Here is a 20,747-nt window from a genome sequence, read left to right as displayed (position 1 = left end):
GGACGCGAGAGGAGCAGCATGAGGCGTTCATGTTTTTATTATGGGCACGCTTTTCCGTAAATGGTTTCCTCCTCGGCTTCGCTGATTTCTCTTCTTATGGAAATGTTGGGGAACGGGCGCCGAATCTTACGCAGAGTGGCGGATCCAGACCATTGGAAAGGTGATGGAGGACTGGTGCCTGAATTCATTGGCAGTGCAGTTAGGAAAAGGATTTATTTTTTGCTCCAGGTTTCTAAGCTGCTGCTATTGTGAAGCTTGGGGCTGGGTTAAATCAGGAAGAGACCAGATAAGGTGGATTTTTGGCAGCTTCGGGTCCCGAAACGGAAAGCTTCTTGTTGGCTTCCTGAAAGCGAGTGAGGAAGCACAGGGACACGTGGAGTACAGGAGCCCCGGGTAGCAGGCGGGGTTAGCGGGGCCTCGGCGGGATTGGGCAGCAGGAATTCCTCGTTAGTTGCGTTTTTAATACATAATCTGGAAGCAGTTCCAGGTTTCAGAGCCTGCACAGCAGCGTAAGACTGGGCCTGGAAGTGAGAGGAGCAGTAAGACAGCAGCCAGTGACGACGTGAACAGGCGTTGGGCGCGTGCAGGTAGTGAGCTGGGTTGCTGCTCAATTATTATTTAAAGCTTTATTGAAAACTTTTATATACTGACATTCGTTTGCACGTCACATGGGTTTACGGCGAAACAGATACTTAAATGAAGAATTGGAAAGGGAGAGGAAAGCAGAAATTTAGGAAAGTTGCATAATAATATTTTAGGAGAAATTACAACGTTTCGGGGGGGGGGGGGGGAATAGGTTATAGGTGCAGGGTGCTTGAGATACAACAGTGCAGTTTTATATATGTGGTGTCTTAACATTGGGTAGAGAGGGGAGAAAGACTTTGTGCGGGTGTTAGTAACTTGTGAAGTCCGGAATGGGTGCTTGATAGTTTGGAGAGGAAAGGCCTTTCTGAAAAGCCGGGTTCTCAGTTGTTTTCTGTGTGTTGGATTCTGATCTTGGGTCTGCCGGCTGGTGAAAGGCTTCCTTCTCTAGTGGAGGTGCAGCGGGTTAATTTGGGAGATGGAGTGGGTAGAGTTCCAATGTGGCCGGATCTTGTGGCTCTTCTAGGGGGGTTAGGAATTGGAGGGAGGCGTTTAGGCATGTATTATGCATGTATCACACGTGTTGTTGTTACCAGTACATGCTTGTGTACATCTGCACCTGAATGCCCAGGGTCGCGTGGCTCTCTGGCTCCTCCGCCCCTCTCTCTCCCTCCCTTCCCTTTGTCCTACATTGCTTTCCCTCCTATTAGGTCTTTAATATTTTCTTTTGTCTCTTCCTTCCTTCCTTCTGTCTCTCATCATTGGCGCCTCGTTCCCGTAACTCTCCCCCTCCCCCAGCTCGCAGTCTGCAGGGTGCACGATGAATTTCTCGTCCCTTCTCTCTCTTGCGGGTCCTGATTTAGAGCTGAACGTCCGTCATGGAACTGGAGGCCCCGCTTGGCTTTCCTGTCATTTTGGGGTTTTGTTTTTTTTTTTGATGTAGGAGGCATGAATCATTTTGTTCTTTTCCTGCAGCTCTTCCTGGCTTCCTCGGGGAAACCACATCGAATCCAACAGAGACGACTGCACGGTTTCTCTGATCTACGCCGTGCATCTGAAGAAGTCTGGCTCGGCCTCCTTCGAGTACCAGTACATCGACAACAACATCTTCTTCGAGTTCTTTGTAAGCGAGCCGACGAGGCCGGCGCGCCCTCAGTGAGCGCCCTCAGCGCGGGCCGCCCACGGCGTGCACGTTCCTGGGAGAGAGAGGATCGGGGAGGGGGGCTCTCCTGCTGAGTCGGGAGTATCCGAGGGGAGATGAGTTGGGCCTTTTGGAAGGCTCCTTCAGCGGGGGTGAAGCGTGACCCTGTCTGAGGGGCTGGGGGAGGCGGGAGAGCGTGCAGTGTAGTCCGGGCAGGGAAACATGATGCCGGCTCGCTGGATCGGACAGGTGGACACAGAGAGACGGCGGCAGGGGGTGGTGGTCACGTTCATGCCGGGGAATGCCGCCGAAGTTGTCCAGTCATGTCTCTGCTGCCTGATTGAGACCACGGAGGCGGTGCTGGCGTTTAATCAGCTCTGCCGATGTCCAGGCTGAAAGCAAGGCTTCTGTGTCTGGGCGGCAGCTCAGCTGCTTAGGCGGTAAACTATTATTGTGGTGAAAAGTTGCACGGGCTAAGATTGAGGAATATCTTTATTTAGCCGTGAACACGGGCCGCTTGGTGGTGGTTGGGACCATGCACTGAAACATCCTTCTAGTTTTCCAGTAAAACACATGGGTGGGTCCCTTTATATTTTCTGCTGACACCGGGTTCCTGGGTCACAGGTAGATCCAGTTGTGATGGAAGCTTGGAGTGCCCTGGTACTTACTTTGGGTCTTCTCTCTGCATTTTTTAACTGCTTTGTACTGTGCAGGTTTCCTTACATTAAATAATTCCTCTTACATTCTTAGATGTGACCATTTTTAAAACGACGACTGTGTTCTGAGTTAGAAACCTAAGGCGGGTGATGTCAGGAAACGGGACGAGCCTGCTTGCAGAAGCTCGCACCACGCATTTGAGGGTAACTTGGCTGCAGTAGAGGGCGCTTAGCTTTTCTTATGAAAGTCGCTCTTCACAACGCCCTCGTGCCCCAGGGAAACCGAATCGCTCGCCCTCGCTCACGCGGCCGGATTTTCTGCTTTGCTGGAATCGCGTCCTGAAGTGGCGCCTGCTTTTTGTCCCCGGCAGATTCAGAATGACCAGTGCCAGGAGATGGACTCCGCAGGCGATAAATGGATGAAGCTAACGGACAATGGGGAATGGATGAATCATTCGGTAAGTGTCAGCGACCGCCCGCCCTCTCTGTAATGTAATAATGCGCAGCGGGGACTGCGCAGGAGGTCCTATGACGAGGAGGAGGCTCCTCTGCCTCTGCCGTGTGGAGAGAACGATGAAGCCGGTAAATGCTTAAGATTGCTCGTTTAGCCGTCTGTGAAGGAGATCCCTTTTTTGGCTTTTGCTTGCTGATGAGTTAATGGTCAGAGGCCACAGCAGCTGGAGAGGGACACGGGGAGGGGGAGAGCAGGCTGGGGACACACATCCTTGTAATCATGTGAGGGGGGTTTCAGACCAGAAATGAAAGACATTTGTAAGGCAGACACGGAGGATCAGGTCCTCGAGAGTGGATTGCAATGAATGAAATTGTGCAGAGCTCTAGGGGTCACGGCAGGGACCCTCCTGACGAGGACCACCCAGACCAAGGGCTGCAAGTCCTGAGAGAGACTGAGCTGAGGGCCCCTGGACTGATCGATTATTTATTAATACATTTATAAAGCGCTTAAACAGCAGCGATACACCGAAAACATTCATGGTTTAAAATAAAAACCAAATACAAGCAGATTAAGATACAAAATCATAAAAAGAAATATATAAAGTAAAACTAAGATCTAAACTAAGAATATAGTTCCCAAACAAAAAACACCTCACCTTCTCATACTCTACCCCGGGATACTTCACTTCACCTTTCCAAACTTTCAGAAGATTCAGTTCCTGTCCTGACGAGCTTACCTGCTTACCACTTCAGTCATAAGCCTGGGGTCTGTGCTGCCTGGGATGACCCTTAATCCCGACCTGGCCTGATCCCTGAAAGCCTGTCTCGTTGCCCCTCTTTGAGCGATTCACGAAGGCCTTTCTCCCACTCCGGGCCTGAGTTTGTGCTGCCACATTTTGTAAGAACTGAAGTTTATGGGTTAGGGTATGCGGCGGCCCCACACACAAACCCGTCGCAGCGCTCCAGTCCTGACATTACAAGGACACTCCCTGCTAGCTACAGAGGAAAGGGCACGGCTGGCGCACATTCTTTAACTGTAAATAAGCTTGATGGGCTGCTGCCCCAATCCAGAGCCCTCCCCAAACGGGAATAACAGGGCCCTGAACGCTGTCTGCCTTCCCACATTCATTCCCTGTGGTTCAGAACCAAACGACTCCTCTGGAACCAGCAAGACAGATCCGCCAACGAGGAATTAGAAAAGCCACAACTGCCTGGTGCTCGCTTTCTCCAAGAGAAACTAAGAGCCGGACGTCGCCAACAATGCCAGGTTCCTCCGATAGTGCAGCTAATGGTCTCAGCCCTATGACAGGCAGCCTGCGGGAGCCCCCAGCCTTAGTACCGCTCTCAGCACCCAGCCTCACCTCGCAGTCAGAGAGCAAACTCCCGCGTAGACCTGACCTCCTGGCACCTTTCAGGGAGTATCTGCTGCTGAGCCAGATTCTGCTCCCGATCTATCGCCAGGCTGAGTCGAGGGACTCTGGTCTGACTTCACGTTCAGTCCTGGGAGTAGCTGAGCCAGGGTCCCTGCGTCCTGAGAGAGTCTGAGCCGAGGGCCTTGGATTATTCGCTCCTTAGGAATAAAAATCGGGAGGCTGTGGCAGGTCAGAGCCTTTCCCTGGGTGGCTTTGTTGTGCTGCTGGGCCTCGTGGAATAACCAGGAGACCAGCGGACTTAGTTCCTGAGCCTCCCTCCGCTGCCCTCTCCATGTCCGTGGACTGTGGCGTCACGCCTTCTTCCCCACTAGCAGCGGCAGCCGGGCCCGTCGGGTTAGTTGCAGCCTTACAGGGAGGTCTGAGTGCGTCTTCAGTCTGCTTACAGGCCTTGTTCCCACCTCCGTCCTTTCGCTGCAGGTAACCCTGAAATCTGGCACTAACATTTTGTACTGGAGGACGACTGGGATCTTGCTGGGCTCCAAAGTGGTGAAGCCCGTCCTGGTGAAGAACATCACGATTGAAGGTATGGAAGGTACTTTGAGCTGTCGGTCTGCCTCTCCCTGCACTGGGGTGGGACGGGAGCTGGGCCTTTAACCTCGAAAGCGGAAAATGGAAAGGGATAAGAACATAAGGCACTGCCATGCTGGGTGAGGCCAAAGTCCATGGAGCCTCCAACAGTGGCCAAGCCAGGTCGCAGGTACCTGGCAGATCCCATAAAGTAGATCTACTTCCTGTTGCTCCCTCCCAGGGAGAGCACTGGCTTTCTTCAGTCTGCCTGGCTAGCAACGTCAACACATGCACGTTTCCTCCGGGAGCTTGTCCAAACCTCTTTTAAACCCCGCTGTGCTCAGCGCCTTGACCACGTCCTCCTGCAATAGATCGCTCGTGCAAGGGAGTGCCGCAGCTGAAAAGCCAGAATTTGTTAGTTGTGTGTCTGACCGGGCAGGGTGGAAGGGGATTCACACCTGCAGGAAAGCTCTGAATGGATGTTTTACTACGCAGTTCAATATTGCATCAAATCAGACATTATTCATAAAGTACCTTTCACGTGAACAGATGATATTACACAGGCGAGGGCTCTTCAGCTCGGAGAAGAGACGGCTGAGAGGGGACATGATAGAAGTTCATAAGGGTGGGACAGGTGGGGGACGGTTATTTACGTTTTCTAAAAATAGCAAAACGAGGGGGAACCTCCATGAAACTGACAGCAGACTTAAAGCAAGTTTAAGAGCGTATTTTGTTCCTCAGTGCACTCTGTGCTGGTGGATATGGTCAAGGTTTGACTTACTGCTTGGTTCTGTACAGCTTTGGACCGGTGTTTGGAGGAGGGCTCCATTCACGTTATTAACCAGATAGACTTGGGTGTCTGCAGTAGATCTTACAAGAGGGATATGTGCAGGAGGCCTGGACTGGCCGCTGCCGGAGACAGGATGCTGAGCAGGACAGTCCATTGGTCTCACCCGGCACGGCAGCTCTCCAGATGTTATGCTTGACTCTTATCCACAGGACAAGAAGTAGGACAGGAGCAGAGGAGACTGCGGACGTGTCTGGTTTTTCAGGTGGTCGGGCAGGGTCATGGCCTGGCCTGGTAGGGGACAGGTGACAGTAGCACAGCACGTGTGTGTGAGTGTGACGGGGAAGCTTATTCAGGCATGGCGCTGGCTGGCCGCACTTATCCTGATGCCGTGTGTACTCACCCACTTTCCTGCTCATTTTGTCAGAAGCTGTATAATTGCTGATTGGGTTCAAGATTTTGAACCAGGAAGCAATTTTTACATAATACCTTGGGAACTGTAAATAATGCAATTGTGTGAAAGTTCTCCGACATAAACGAATGACCAGGGTTAGGCAGGGTAGTGCAGCTTGGACGGTACTGAATGTTGGGCTGTGTTGACCCCCGGTGGATGAGGGTGGAAGTGCAGGGCAGGTGAATTGTTGGATGCAGTGAGTGATGCTGCAGGTTCTCTCAGGGACACAGATTAGTAATCCTGGGATATAAGGGAGGAAGAACTAGAGAGAATCTGATTTGGAGGGGGTTAAACTCCAGGGCTTGGGACTTTGGAGGCATGAGTTCCCATTCCCTCCCGCCAGTGACTACGTGCGATCTTGGGCAGGACTTGTCCTGTCCTATGACTTCGCCTGGGAAACAGGTAAAGTGGTCCTTCTGCCGAGACTGTTTCTTGTGATCCAGGCGGGAGACTTTCGCTGGCCAGTCGTGTCCCAGAGGTGGCTGCCCTTGTGATGCTTGTAATCCTTGTCTGATAGGAGTTGCCTACACGTCTGAATGTTTTCCCTGCAAGCCCGGCACGTACAGTGAGCAGCCTGGCTCCTCTTCCTGTCTGATGTGTGCAAGGAACACCTACTCCGAGAAGGGGGCAACGGCCTGCTCCAGATGTGACGAAGCAACACAGTATGCAGGTGCGTGCTTTTCCGGTGAATTTCCTGTGCGTTGTGTGGAGTTTGATGCATCGCGTGCTAGTGCTGGGTAAGCAAAGCCTACAAAGCAGTGGGGTAACCAAGGGGGGAAACCGCCACCGGACTCTGCTCCCAGGCTCGCTTTCAGAAGCTCCTTGTTGGTAATTTCTCTCAATAAACCGGTACCGTCAGACCCAACATGTAAAGAAAGGCAGCTTCTCCCCTTCATACTGGCGAGAGTATGCAGTGCAATCCTATAGTCACCATGTCCCCTTATTAAATGACCTTCTGCATGATTTGCTACCTCAGGACAAAGCTTTGGTTGTCTCAGTAGCTTTCTTCTGAAAATGTTCATTAGCCCGTCTCACCTACGGTCCTGGTTTTCTTCCATGTTTTTGTGGGGTGACCATACGCACCCGCATCTCAGAATTCGTAAATGTGTAAGCCTCTGCTCTCTTGTGCTTCTGTTTCTCAGAAGTTTGAATATTTAATTTAACCAAGAATGTGTAACCTGCCCTTCCTCATCAGAAATCACAAGGTAAGGTGGAAGCAATAATTTAAAACAAAATGAAACGTAAATTAGTTAATACACCAAAACAGCATTGAAAAATAAGAGCAAGGCAGGTGATAATAAAGTCCGTCCATCTGGGAAGAGTCTATACATAGGCCAGTCCAGTGCGCAGGAAACCAGGATGAGGGCACGATCATGCCCCCGCTGCAGAATAAGAGGCTTTCAGGCCTTCCTACAAGTCAAGGAATTGGACTCCAGGATAAGTTCTGGCTCCAGCTGGGTTTTAATTAGCAGAAGACTTCAAGCTTTTCCTGCAACGTTTGACGTCTTAAGCACGTTTGTTAGATGCGAAGTTTTGCTAGCGGCCTTCCCCTCTGCTGTTAAGAAGCGGCTGATCGTGCTCAGCTGCACAGCCACCAGGCATCTCCAGCGATTCTTGTGATCGTCTGAGACAGGTTTTCTGATTTGTGGCTCTGCGAGTCCTGTGAACCCACCCCCCCCTGGGATTTCAAAGCAGTATTTATGGTGCTTGAAAACCTTTTCTCCTAGGGTCATCGCTGGTTTCATTTTCTTGTCGTCAATAGGTAAAATTATTGTCCCGTCTTCAAAGTCAAGGGCCTATTTTTTTTCTCTTTCAGAGGAAGGATCCAGCACGTGCACAGAGCGCCCGCCTTGTACCAGTAAGGACTTCTTTCAGATTCATACGCCCTGCGACGCTGAAGGGAAGGTGAGTTTGAGTCGTGCGACCATGCAGGGAGGTCTCTGTTTGCTTCCCGAGAGGCTGGTCTGAGGTGCAGCAGCTTGGCTGCAGATGTGAGTCTGAAAGCAGACTGCACCGCAGTGGCTCCCCAGAGCAGGGCAGCAGAAGCAGGACAAAGCTGGCTTCTGGGCTCTGCCGTTACACCTGCTGCCGTGCCCTGGGAGTGAGCGGCAGGCCACGGAGATGAGGGAATAGCCGCGTATCCCTGCCTCCCCACCTCAGGTCTCCGTTTGTGATGACGCGCACCCCTCCCCTTCCACCCTGGCTATAGAGCAAAAGATCCTCAGGGAGCCTTCTTGTGCTCGGAAGTTCACCTAGAGGAATATCTTACGTTGAGCCGAGGCTGGGGCAGTGCATTCTCTGGGCTCAGCCGCGGGGGGAAACCCTATCATCATAGGAAACTGGGCATAAACGTCAAGTGCGTTTTTCACATTTTTTTCTCTTAACAATTGCAATTAAAAATAGTCCAGAAAAACTTTCTTAAGAAAATGCAGCTTTTTTTTTTTAGGCAAGAAAACAAGACCGGCCGCCCGAGGCTGTCCAGCGTTTCGAGAGCACTACCAGCGAGTCTCTGCCTCAGGGGAGCTCGCCACCATCACGATAGGAACTTTTATGTTTTAAAAGAGGCGCGTTTCAAGTTCTCTTTATTGTTAGAAGCCTGCAACTCACCCTTTTGTGGTTGCCTTGAGGAGTTGACGTGGGACTGTGGCATTTCTCTTCCAGACGCAGGTCATGTACAAGTGGATAGAGCCCAAGATCTGCCGGGAGGACCTTCAGTATGCGTTTAAGCTCCCTCCCTCCGGAGAGAGGAAGACCTGTCCGCCCTGCAATCCTGGCTTCTACAACAACGGCTCGTCCTCCTGCTCTCCCTGTCCCCAGGGCACCTACTCTGAGGGGACCCATGGTGAGAGCCGCGCTGCTAGACCTATGAGAGAGCAGATACTCGCTGAATGCAGAGTTAAAGGTTTAATAAATTACTTTTCACCTCCGAGAGCAGCCAGCGTTGGATCCAGATCCCAGGAGAAAGCTGTAACAGCAGTGCTAGATCTCAGGAAGTAGCAGTGAGAGGTCTCGTGCAGGGCAGTGGTGTGGGTGCCCCTGCAGCGGGGGAGGGGAAACTCCTGCAGGGGCAGGCGGTGCTGCAATTTGCTGCTTGCACCGTGTGCACTCCTTGGGTTCCATTTCAGTGACTGCAGGATTACCAGAAGGCTCCATGTCAGTTCGCCACACTGCATGCAGGGAAATGTAGTTCGGGTTTCCTGAAGGCAAGGCAGCCCGCACTCAACCTGCATCCACCTTCGCCCTCTTACTCTGGTACCTTTTTAGCTCTGAAAATGTTTAAAATAAGTTATTTGTGTCCTCCTCCTCTTACTGGCAGCAGAGATAATTGCTCTTTCCTTGTCGTCCATGCCAGTCCAGTCCGGATCACTGAGTTATGGCTTCCCTTGCCAGCAGATGGAGAGAGAGAGAAAAAACCCCCCATAAAATCTGATTTCCCTCCCTGCTTTCAAGGGTCTGGTGTTGCCTCTGTCTCCAGCAGATGGTGCGGTCCCGTGGGCTGGTGCCTGCGCAGGCTTTCGGCCCAGGTTGCCGGTGGAGCGTAGGCAGGCCTTGGTGGGGCTGCAGTTGATGGGCGCTGCTGGCACCAGTCCTCCCTTGGGAGAAGACTCGGTTGGGGTCTGGGTTCCTGCACCAGGTGGTCTCTGGTGACTTTGTTCCCTTGGTGGGTCCGGCAGCAGGTGCTACTGATTCTACACTCTTCCTCTGCTCTTGGTGTGGCCCTAGCTCTCAGCCTTGGGGGATATACGTCAGCTTAAGAGGAGACGGCATTCCTGCCTGGGCCCTATGGATGATGATCTCCCAGGCCACGGGGGGGGGGAGAGAGAGACTGCCCTGCCAGTTCTTGGTGATGGGCTGGAGGGCCACAGAGGGAACAGAGTGACCTTTGTACGTTTTTCCACGCTGACAGTGAGGATTTTGGCGGGTTTTGACCTGCGTCTTCTGGGAGGCAGAGCTGCAGGAGGGACCCACACACCCCTTCGACCCATCCAGAGGAGAGTGCAGGGTTTAGTTTCTTTTATTTTAGGGGGAGGAAGGTGTTTGCTGCCCCCCCCCCCCTTCCTTACCCCACTGAAGGAGCTGTTTCTTTCCCAGTGAAGAGCTTAGAGGAGAAACCCAGCAGGAGTTTCCACCCTGGGGCAGGGGACACAGGCAGGTGAAGATCAGGAGTTGCCCCTCTGAAGTCAGGGACTGTTTCAGGAAAGGGGCATCCGCCCTGGTCAGGATACCCCAGCCCCTTCACTCCACGCCATGGAGGGATTACAAGCTCCAAGTTTCACAAAAAAGGACACTTCTGCAGAGAGATACCGCCTTTCCTGTTCTTACCTCAGATCGGTCCAGACGAGTGTGCTTATTCATCCCTACCAGCAGATGGAGACAGAGAGAGTCTCATTGATACTGTACATAACGAGAGTGCTGCCTGCAGGCCCTCAGTATTTCTCTGTCTCCAGCAGAGGGTGGAGGTGCAACCTGCAGTCTGCAGGCCTGAGGGAAAGGAGGAGATTCTGGGAAGGAAGATTCCTAGAGGACGGCTCCCCGAGGTGTTAGGTTCCTTTGTGGGCCATCCCTCGAGTAGAGCAGGGCGTTTGGGGGGTTGGAGATCCCTGTCCTAGCTCATTCCTTGTCTGTGGGGGGGGGGGGAGGGGGGGTGATCGCCTGGGGTCCTGGCCTACCCTAGTGATCAGCACCTTCCAGCCAGAAGCAGGGAAGTATTTTATTAATTCCCTTTGGTTTTGGGAAGGAGTTTTAGTTCAGGCTGAAGCAGGGCTCCGGTGGCAGATCGCAGCTGCCAGGAGGCAGTCTGTGGTGAGCAGGGCCAGATTGCTGACTTTATCGGGGCCAGGTGTCAGCACCGGGACACTGCCGCTGACCGCATTGCAGGCAAGGGCTATTTTTAGGTCCAATCGCGCGTCATGGCGCCTCCCGCTCAGCGCAGGAAACTTTGCCACGGCTGTGGGGAGGGAGGTAGGAACCTCTGAAGGGATCGCCGGGGAGTTTGGTGCCTGGGTGCGGTAGTGCCTGTGCAGGAGGCCCCCGTGGGGGGGGGGGGTGTCTGAAGGCACGGCGGCCATTTCAGTTCCTCGTGCTAGGAGCATGACGTCTGCAATGCAGCTTCAGGATTCCCCTCCCCCAGGAGGAAGAGGGGACATGGACCCCAATCAGTGTTTGACTGATTCGGAGGGATTCTCTGCTGATTTTATTCTGCTCCTCCACAAACCCTATCTGGCCAAAAAGGAGGCAGGTTCTCAGCGTCCACTACCTAGAAAGGCTCGGGCACCTAAGAAACCTAGGACAGAGAAGTCTAAGGGGTCCGGTGGCATTCTGCGGCTGCTGGGGCTTGGAAGGTCCGCGGAGGGTGCTGGAGACACGTCCGTTGACATGGATGGCTCTAAGCAACTTCAGGGAGGTCCGGGGAACCGATAGGGACTCTGATGCTGTGTTAGGGGACCCAGATAAGGATCCTGATGCCACATTGGGGGACCCAATGTGAGAACCCCTCAGTGACTGAGGGTGATGATCCTTGGGTGATTAGGCTTTTCCGTCCTCTCATTCTTCAGGTTCTGGAGGAGTTGGGGATGAAGTTTGCGGAGAAAGACTCCCAACTTTGAGAGAGTGAACCTGGTCTTGGAAGATCTGTGAGGTCCACCTAAGGCTTTTCCATTGCCAAAGAAGGTGAAGAAATTAGTGGATTGGGAGTTGGAATCTCTTGAGGCGGGGCTCAAGTTTATCCGGACAATGGCTGAGGGGGGGGATATGATAGAGGTCTTTAAAATCATGAGAGGTCTTAAACGAGTAGATGTGAATCGGTTATTTACACTTCTGAATAATAGAAGGACTAGGGGGGCACTCTATGAAGTTAGCAAGTAGCACATTTAAGACTAAATGGAGAAAATTCTTTTTCACTCAACACACAATAAAGCTCTGGAATTTGTTGCCAGAGGATGTGGTTAGTGCAGTTAGTGTAGCTAGGTTTAAAAAAAGGCTTGGATAAGTTCTTGGAGGAGAAGTCCATTAACTGCTATTAATCAAGTTTACTTAGGGAATAGCCACTGCTATTAATTGCATCAGTAGCATGGGATCTTCTTGGTGTTTGGGTACTTGCCAGGTTCTTGTGGCCTGGTTTAGCCTCTGTTGGAAACAAATGCTGGGATTGATGGACCCTTGGTCTGACCCAGCATGGCAATTTCTTATGTTCTTATAGCCCTTGAAATTCCTAAGGTTGATGTGGCCGAGTCAGCGGTGACCAGGAAGACGACCATCCTGATGGCAGACACAGCTGTGCTGAAGGATGTGCAGGATCGGAAACTGGAAATTCTGCTGAAGAGGTTGTTTGAAGTTTCGGCCTTCAGCCTCTGTGCGGCTGTTTGCGGAAGCTTCATGCAGAGGGCCTGCTGGCGTTGGGCCAGGCTGGTGGCGGCAGGGGCTCATATTTTCAGACCAAGCGGATCGCTTCTGTCTAGCGGCCTAGCTTTTGAAAGGCGGTGGCTCCGCATGAAGGGATATTCAGAACCTGTTATTGCTACTTTGTTTCAATAGTAGCAATAACTCATGCCCAAGTTGGGAAAACATTTGAGTCTTGTTTTTTTCAGAATAGCTTGAAACCATTGCATGTGGATGTTCCGCAGGTGTTATCCTTCTTAGGGCTTGACCTATAATTCCCTTTGGGTTCAGGTGGCGACCTTATGTTGCCTTCAAGGTGAGGTTTGGGGAAGCATGCTGGTGACTCATCCAGATGTGATGTGTTTATTGAGAAGAGGTTAAGCATCTGCGTCCTCCGATCCGGAAGGTATGTCCTGCGTGGAACCTTAACCTGGTGCTTAGAGTTCTGTGTGGTTCGGTTCTCCCTTTGAACCGCTGGGTGGCTTCCTTGAAGGACCTAACTTTGAGGTCTGTTTTCCTGGTGGCTATCTGTTCCGCTAGAAGAATTTCGGAACTGCAAGCTTTGTCATGCAGGGATCCTTTTTTAAGGATTTCAGAGCGGGGGGTGTCATTGAGGACGGTGCCTTCCTTTCTGCCTAGTGGTTTCATATTTTTTATCTTAACCAGACAGTGGAACCTCAGCATTTCCGAAGTTGACTTGCGATGCTCCTGTGGCTCAGGAATTGGACTTGTTGGATGCACGTGCGGCGGATTCTTTTGCGGTGCCTTAAGGTTACGAATAACTTTCGGGGATCCAATCATTTTTTTCTCTTGGTTAGTGGGGCGAAGAAGGGCAGTAAGGCTTCCAAGGCCACGATTGCGAGATGGTTGAGAGGGTCGGTCAGTTCCGGAGGGGTTGCGGGCGCATTCTACTAGAGCGCAAGCAACGTCTTAGGCAGAGTTGTCAGTTGATATCTCCGTAGGACATTTGTCAAGCAGCGACATGGTTGTCTTTGCACATTTTCTCCAAACATTACCGCCTGGATGTGTGGGCGCTGGAGGAGGCAACGTTTGGGGAAAGTGTGTTTTGCGCGGGTCTTTCGGGGAGCTTGGGTACATCCTGCTTGTCTGGACTGATCTGGGGTACTGCAGGGAAGGACAATTTGTTCTTACCTGAAGGTTTTTGTTCCTGTAGTTCCACAGATCAAGCTGGAGGCTCTCCCTTTTCAATCGAAAGACTTCCTCACTTCTGGAGGTGGTTGAGGCAGCTGTAGTCCTATGCAGAGTAATGAGAGTGTATGTATATATGTATGTATATATATATATATATATATATATACATTATCAAACCCCAATGAACCACGGGCGAGCAGAGAACAAGTTGGAGCCCCCAGAACTAGGACCCCTTGATGAACATCTAAAACACACACACATACATATATATATACTTTGAACACCCATCCAGCGAGTCCTGCCTGTTTTGTGCAGGTACCTGTCCCAAAGAGCAAGGTTTCCCTTGCCTGGGCCATGAAGATTATCTTTTAACCCCACAGAAAGAATCCCCCCCGCAGGAGAAAGACGAGCTAGCCCACGTAAAGAAATACTTTTAATGGCCCTTTCAGAAATGAATTTATTTATTTATTATTTTTATGTATTTATTTATAAGCTTTTAATAGATACCGACATTCGTGGGTACATCATGCCAGTTTCCAATGTGTGCCATCCACCAAGAAAGGGTTACATTGGGGAGCAGGAGGGAGAAAGTCAGTTTAAGCCTTGCCCCATAGCCTTTTCCCCAGATTGCCTCTCGTCTCCTATGTTGGATTCAGACTCAGTCAGGGTTGGAGATGATCTTCCCTCTCACTTCCTCCCCTTGCTTCTTCCAAGGCACAGCAGGTAAGTCACGTCAGCTCAGTCCGCTTGGCTTTTCAATAGGCAGGCACCATGCGGGCAGGTGCGATCCAGAGAGGTTTTGCACTCCCAGACAGAGCCCTGGCCCCTATAGGAGAAGGCAGCGCTATAGTGCACGTGGAAATAGGACCGGCTTGGTACTTCTGCTTTTGATGGGATCAACGCCATTTTAGCATTGCTTTCTGTCAAAAATAAATAATTCTTCCCTCTGACAGCAAACAGGCCCTGATTCGCACCCTTGCCCCCGGCAGCCCCCAGCGCCGGCCACGAGGCGCAGAGGCGCAGAGCCACGAACCGAGGCGCCACCCACAGCCCTCCTCCGGGCCGTGAAGCGGCCAATCCGTACCCGCACAAGCCGCCAATAGCAGCAGGGCCAGGAGCCCTTTAAATCGACCACAGCGCCTAGGCGTCGCACGCCTAAGGAGCACGACAAAGGGGCCAGCCCCTTTGTCTCGCCCCTTCGTTGCAGCCCCGAGGAGCCCCGTTCTCCACCCAGGGAAGCCCAACAAACAAACAAAGGCCTCTTGCAGACGACACCACCCACCTGCGAACAACTACAGCTACGTGAAACTCCACCAATCTACAACCACATCTTGAAGCCTAGGCTCAATGAGGACCTTTTACATTCTGTTCAAATAGCCCTGAGACCAACGCAATCATCCAGCGCTCTTCCTTCCACTCCAGCAATCATCCAGCGCTCTTCCTTCCACTCCAGCAAGCATCCAGCGCTCTTCCTTCCACTCCAGCAAGCATCCAGCGCTCTTCCTTCCACTCCAGCAAGCATCCAGCGCTCACCCCTCCAAGCCTCAATGCATACTGGTCTCCCTATTCCAATTCTCCAACAAAGGTCATTTCTCATTAGAAACCCATCAGTGTTTTCACGGCCAACTACCTATAAATCACTCATCCCTATCATGATTTCCCCCCTTACACAGACACTAGGCCTGGCTCTTTTCTCTCTGATTTTATTCAACGCTCAATCCCTTACCAAAAAAACACTAATACTTAATGACCTTCTACTGGACACCAAACCCGACCTCTGTGCAATTACTGAAACATGGCTTAAACAGACGGACACCGCACTAATAAACCAACTTCCTACGGAATCCCATGACTTCTTCTCTATTCCCAGACAGAAAAGAAAGGGTGGGGGTATTCTCCTTGCAGCCAAAAAAGAGCTGAGACTTACTCAATTCCCAATTCATTCTCCCACAAAAATTGAAGCCGGATTTTTCAAATCTGACCAGCTACAAATCATTCTAGTCTACGCCCCTCCGGGACTGCTGGAATCAGATGCCTCCCCCATTCTAGAAATAATAGCTACTAACCTAAATCTTGCGGTTCCAGCCATCATTTTGGGAGACTTCAACTTACATGTTGATGACCCCTCTCCATCTACAAACTGTGAAACTTTCCTAAATGCAATGACCGCCATGGGATTCAAGCAGATAATCAACAACCCTACTCACAGAGCAGGACACACTTTGGATCTCATTTTTGTAAACTCAGGCATCGCGTACTCAGCACCCCCCATATGCAAAATAGTCCCCTGGTCAGACCATGCTTTAATTTCTACCACTTTTTCGCTGGCACAATCTAACATCAAACAAGATCTTCAACCTCAATTTACTTACAGAAACCTATGTTCATCAGATGAACTTCACGAATACCTTGTCCTAGAACTCCCCCACATAGACATCTCCACTCCCAACATGGCTCTCCACTCATGGTCCAACATCACAGAATCGGCAGCTAATAAACTCTGCCCACTGGCAACAAAAAAACCTAAACATAATGCCGCCAGAAGACAACCCTGGTTTAATGACCAACTACAAAAACTCAAGCTTTCACTGAGACAAAAAGAAAATAAATGGCGTAAAGCACCATCACCGACCTCCCTCTCAGCTTACAAACTTGCTCTTCACATCTACAAGAGCGCCACACTAAAAACAAAAAGGGACTACTACGCTCACAAGATACATCACCTCATCTTCGATTCAAAAGCCCTCTTTACTTACGTCTCGAACTTAACTCAACCCAATTCTCCGGACATCCCACTCAACCAAGCGCACGAAAAAGCTGAGGAGCTGGCCATCTTCTTCAGTAACAAAATTTCCAACCTGCAATCTCAACTAAAAACGAATACCCTAGCCCCACCCAGCACATTCCGCCATCACTGCAATGACATGGCTATACAAGCCTTCGAACCCATTGCAATATCAGAGACCAAGTTAGTATTGAAGAGAATGAAACCATCATCCCACCCATTTGACCAGATCCCTCCCAAACTACTGCTGCTAATTCCAGATACCATCTCCAAAACCCTAACTGACATTATCAATTGTTCCTTAGCCCAAGGAATTTATCCAGACGACCTGAAAGTTGCTTCTATCAAACCCCTATTAAAAAAACCGAACCTTAATCCTAAAGATCCATCCAACTTCCGCCCAATATCCAACCTTCCTTTTATAGCCAAGGTTACAGAAAAATTAGTCAACACCAGATTATCAGAATACCTCGAAGACAACAACATATTATTCCCCACTCAATACGGCTTCCGAAAATCTTTAAGTACAGAATCACTTCTCATATCTCTGACAGATTACCTCATCATGGGCCTCGATGAAGGTCACGCCTACTTGCTGATACTCCTCGACCTATCGGCGGCCTTTGACACCGTGAATCACTCCCTTCTCCTAAATCAACTAGCGAACATCGGAATTACAGGCTCTGCTCTTGCCTGGTTCAAATCATTCTTGGGAAACAGAGGATATAAAGTCAAAATACATAACAAAGAATCACAGTTTTACCCTTCTTCGCTAGGTGTTCCACAGGGCTCCTCTCTCTCCCCCACGCTCTTTAACATTTACCTCCTACCCCTATGTCAACTATTAACTAATCTTAACCTCAAATACTTTCTATACGCAGATGACATCCAGATTGTCATCCCTATCAAAGAATCCCTTACAAAAACTATCAAAATCTGGGAAAACTGTCTTCAAAATATTGACAACCTCCTCTCCAGCCTAAATCTAATCTTAAATTCCGCTAAAACCGAAGTCCTCATAATTTCCCCTGAAAACAGTAACCTCACCTCAAATCCTCCAACCGGCTTTCAAACTTCACATGTAAGAGACCTAGGAGCCATTATCGACAATCGGCTAAATCTAAAATCTTTTATTAATCAAACCACGAAGGACTGCTTTTATAAATTACACGTCTTAAAAAGAATCAAACCACTTTTCCATTTCCACGATTACAGAACAGTTTTGCAATCAATAATCTTCTCTAAGTTAGATTATTGCAATTCTATTCTATTAGGTCTCCCGTCTTCTCATACTAAACCTCTTCAGATGGTTCAGAACACGGCGGCCAGAATTTTGACAAACACAAGAAGAAGAGACCACATATCTCCGATTCTCAAAGACTTACATTGGCTGCCAGTGCACTATAGAATCTTATATAAATCCATTACTACCATCTACAAAGCATTCCATCAACTCTCTCCGCTTAACCTCCAAATCCCATTTAAAAAACATACCTCCATCAGACCTATCAGAGAGTCCTACAGAGACTCATTACAGGCGCCTCCTGCAAAAACCTTTAACCATAGGACTCTCAGAGACAGGGCTTTCTCTACAGCAGGACCTACCTTGTGGAATTCTATACCACCAGAACTGAGACAGGAACCTTGCCTCCCCACTTTCAGAAAAAGACTTAAAACCTGGCTATTCTTGAAAGCCTTTCCAGACACCAACTGAACCCACTCTCAACTTAAGCAACTAAGAACTCCCGTCAGAGTAATCAACAACCTTTGACAACTCAATAATGTTCTCTCTTTTTTAATGAGGCAGGTTTATTTACCTTGGTTCTATTTACCTTGGTCATTCTTTTGTTATCTCAGTGTTAATCTCTCTTTTGCCTTCTCTTCATTCCAAGTTGCATTTTATCCCTGTTTTATTGTAACTGCTACCTTATTCTTCTATCACATGTTAATGTTTTTAAGTTATTAAGTATTTATTCTGTTGTCACACCTTGTTATTTGTAAACCGGCATGATGCGACTCCCATCGCGAATGCCGGTATATAAGAAATTTAAATAAATAAAAATAAAAATCTTCCTTCAGGCATGGCAGAGCCTGTTCAGCTCCAGTCCTCAGGCAACCTCACAGCCATGCTAAGCCCCCCTCTCCTGCCCTTCTGCCTGCAGAGGAGTCGTAGAGCTGCCTGGGGAGAGAGATTATTCATTTAAGGAGAGACACTCTTTCTATCATGAGAGCCCCTGAACATTTTTTTTTATTATTTTATTTTTATTGCATTTTACTTTATTACACAAATAAACCATTGTGATTGGAAAAGATGGTTTACATTGATTATTTCAAGCATAGATAAAATATACAAAAGAAAAAGTGTTATAATCAATAAACCAATCTAATTATATTAAGTAATACGTGGGGGGGTGAGTTGAAACTCTACGGAGCGAAAAACTTCAAAGTCTAAACTAGCAAAAAAAAGAAAATTAAAGGCTACCGATTACAAGCCTATTCATACCCTCTGTACTGCCTGTGTGGCAATTACATGGTGTGAGTCAATAAAGAAACGAAGTTGTGACGGTTCCAAGAATATGTACACGGAATCTACGCATTTACATGGGCAGCGAAGGGTAAATTTGGATCAAACTGCCATCGCTTCACTTCTCATTTGTATGAATTTCTTCCTCCTTTCCTGCGTTCACCTCATAATATCAGGGAAGATCCACACTCTCTGGCCATAGTATTCTGCTAATCTATTGCGGAAAAACAATCTTAAGATATTATTTTTCTCTGATAAAAAAGCAAACCACACAAATAGTACACCCCTCGTTGAAACTGTGTCCTCATGCAACATTTCCAATAATTCTGTAATATTTAGTTGAACTTGCTGGTCTTGATTCTCCTGATCTTCTCTCTTCTTCAGCGGTAAATAGTACGCTTTAGTAATTAAAGGGAGTGCCTCCACAGGAATTTTCAGAATTACACTTAAATGCTTTTTAAACAGTTCTACCGGTGCTATTTGAGTGATAATTGGAAAGTTAAGAACGCTTATGTTGGTACTTCTAATCACATTCTCAATATTTTCTATCTTTTTATTTGTCACAGTCTCATGTTGTATTATCTGTTGATGAAAACCTTCCATTGTTTTAACTTTCCCCTCAAGCTCCTGTATTTTCTTTTCCTGTACTTCAATTCTTTTTTCATTTTTATTACTAGATTTATTTGATTCCAAACACGTTTTAGAAAGGTTACTAACTGCAGTTTCGATAGCGGCCAAGGCTTCCCATATAGCATCCATAGTTATAACCTCTGGTTTTACAAGAAAGAGAGTCCCTGAACATTGTGCATGGAAGATGAGAATAACCCGTCTAGGTGATTCAACACCATGCCCTCCCCTTCCCTGGGAAGAGAATATAGATCCTTAAATCAAATCACAGTGAACCTGGAAGATGTAGTAGGTCAGATTGACAAACTAAAGAGTAGCAAATCACCTGGACCGGATGGTATGCATCCTAGGGTACTGAAGGAACTAAAAAATGAAATTTCTGATCTATTAGTTAAAATTTGTAACCTATCATTAAAATCATCCATTATACCTGAAGACTGGAAGGTGGCTAATGTAACCCCAATATTTAAAAAGGGCTCCAGGGGTGATTCGGGAAACTGTAGACCAGAGAGCCTGACTTCAGTGCCTGGAAAAATCGTGGAAACTGTTAAAAAGAATAAAATCACAAAACATTTAGACAGACATGGTTTAATGGGTCACAGCCAGCATGGATTTACTCAAGGGAAGTCTTGCCTCACAAATCTGCTTCATTTTTTTGAAGGGATTAATAAACATGTGGATAAAGGTGAACCGGTAGATGTAGTGTATTTGGATTTTCAGAAGGTGTTTGACAAAGTCCCTCATAAGAGGCTTCTAGGAAAAGTAAAAAGTCATGGGATAGGAGGCGATGTCCTTTCGTGGATTGCAAACTGGCTAAAAGACAGGAAACAGAGAGTAGGATTAAATGGACAATTTTCTCAGTGGAGGGGAGTAGGCAGTGGAGTGCCTCAGGGATCTGTATTGGGACCCTTACTTTTCAATATATTTATAAATGATCTGGAAAGGAATACGACGAGTGAGGTTATCAAATTTGCAGATGATACAAAATTATTCAGAGTAGTTAAATCTCAAGCAGACTGTGATACATTACAGGAGGACCTTGTGAGACTGGAAGATTGGGCATCCAAATGGCAGATGAAATTTAATGTGGATAAGTGCAAGGTGATGCATATAGGGAAAAATAACCCATGCTATAATTACACAATGTTAGGTTCTATATTAGCAGCTACCACCCAGGAAAGTCAGGGGGGGGCTACAGAGTTTCCTGGAGCAATGGAAAGAATAGCTTGCAGAATCAGCGCGCTCTCTGCAGGCTTCCCTGTTTGACT

The 20,747-nt window shown here is 48.7% G+C and overlaps 1 protein-coding gene across 1 annotated transcript in view; it reads left to right on the top strand.

Annotated features, from left to right (window-relative positions):
• The window catches only part of KIAA1324L (KIAA1324 like), a 106,471-nt gene that overhangs the window by 45,205 nt on the left and 40,519 nt on the right, over positions 1-20,747 (top strand). The window contains exons 4-9 of the mRNA XM_029615372.1: positions 1,558-1,705; positions 2,751-2,837; positions 4,683-4,788; positions 6,531-6,683; positions 7,830-7,918; positions 8,675-8,855. Of these exons, the coding sequence (XP_029471232.1) occupies positions 1,558-1,705; positions 2,751-2,837; positions 4,683-4,788; positions 6,531-6,683; positions 7,830-7,918; positions 8,675-8,855 (764 nt within the window). The remainder of the gene's footprint in view (positions 1-1,557; positions 1,706-2,750; positions 2,838-4,682; positions 4,789-6,530; positions 6,684-7,829; positions 7,919-8,674; positions 8,856-20,747) is intronic.

This window comes from Rhinatrema bivittatum, chromosome 9 (assembly GCF_901001135.1).
Source record: "Rhinatrema bivittatum chromosome 9, aRhiBiv1.1, whole genome shotgun sequence".
In the NCBI taxonomy this organism is placed as follows: domain Eukaryota; kingdom Metazoa; phylum Chordata; class Amphibia; order Gymnophiona; family Rhinatrematidae; genus Rhinatrema; species Rhinatrema bivittatum.
The sequence above is the reverse complement of the archived record's forward strand: the minus strand, read 5'-3'. Positions and strand labels throughout refer to the sequence as shown.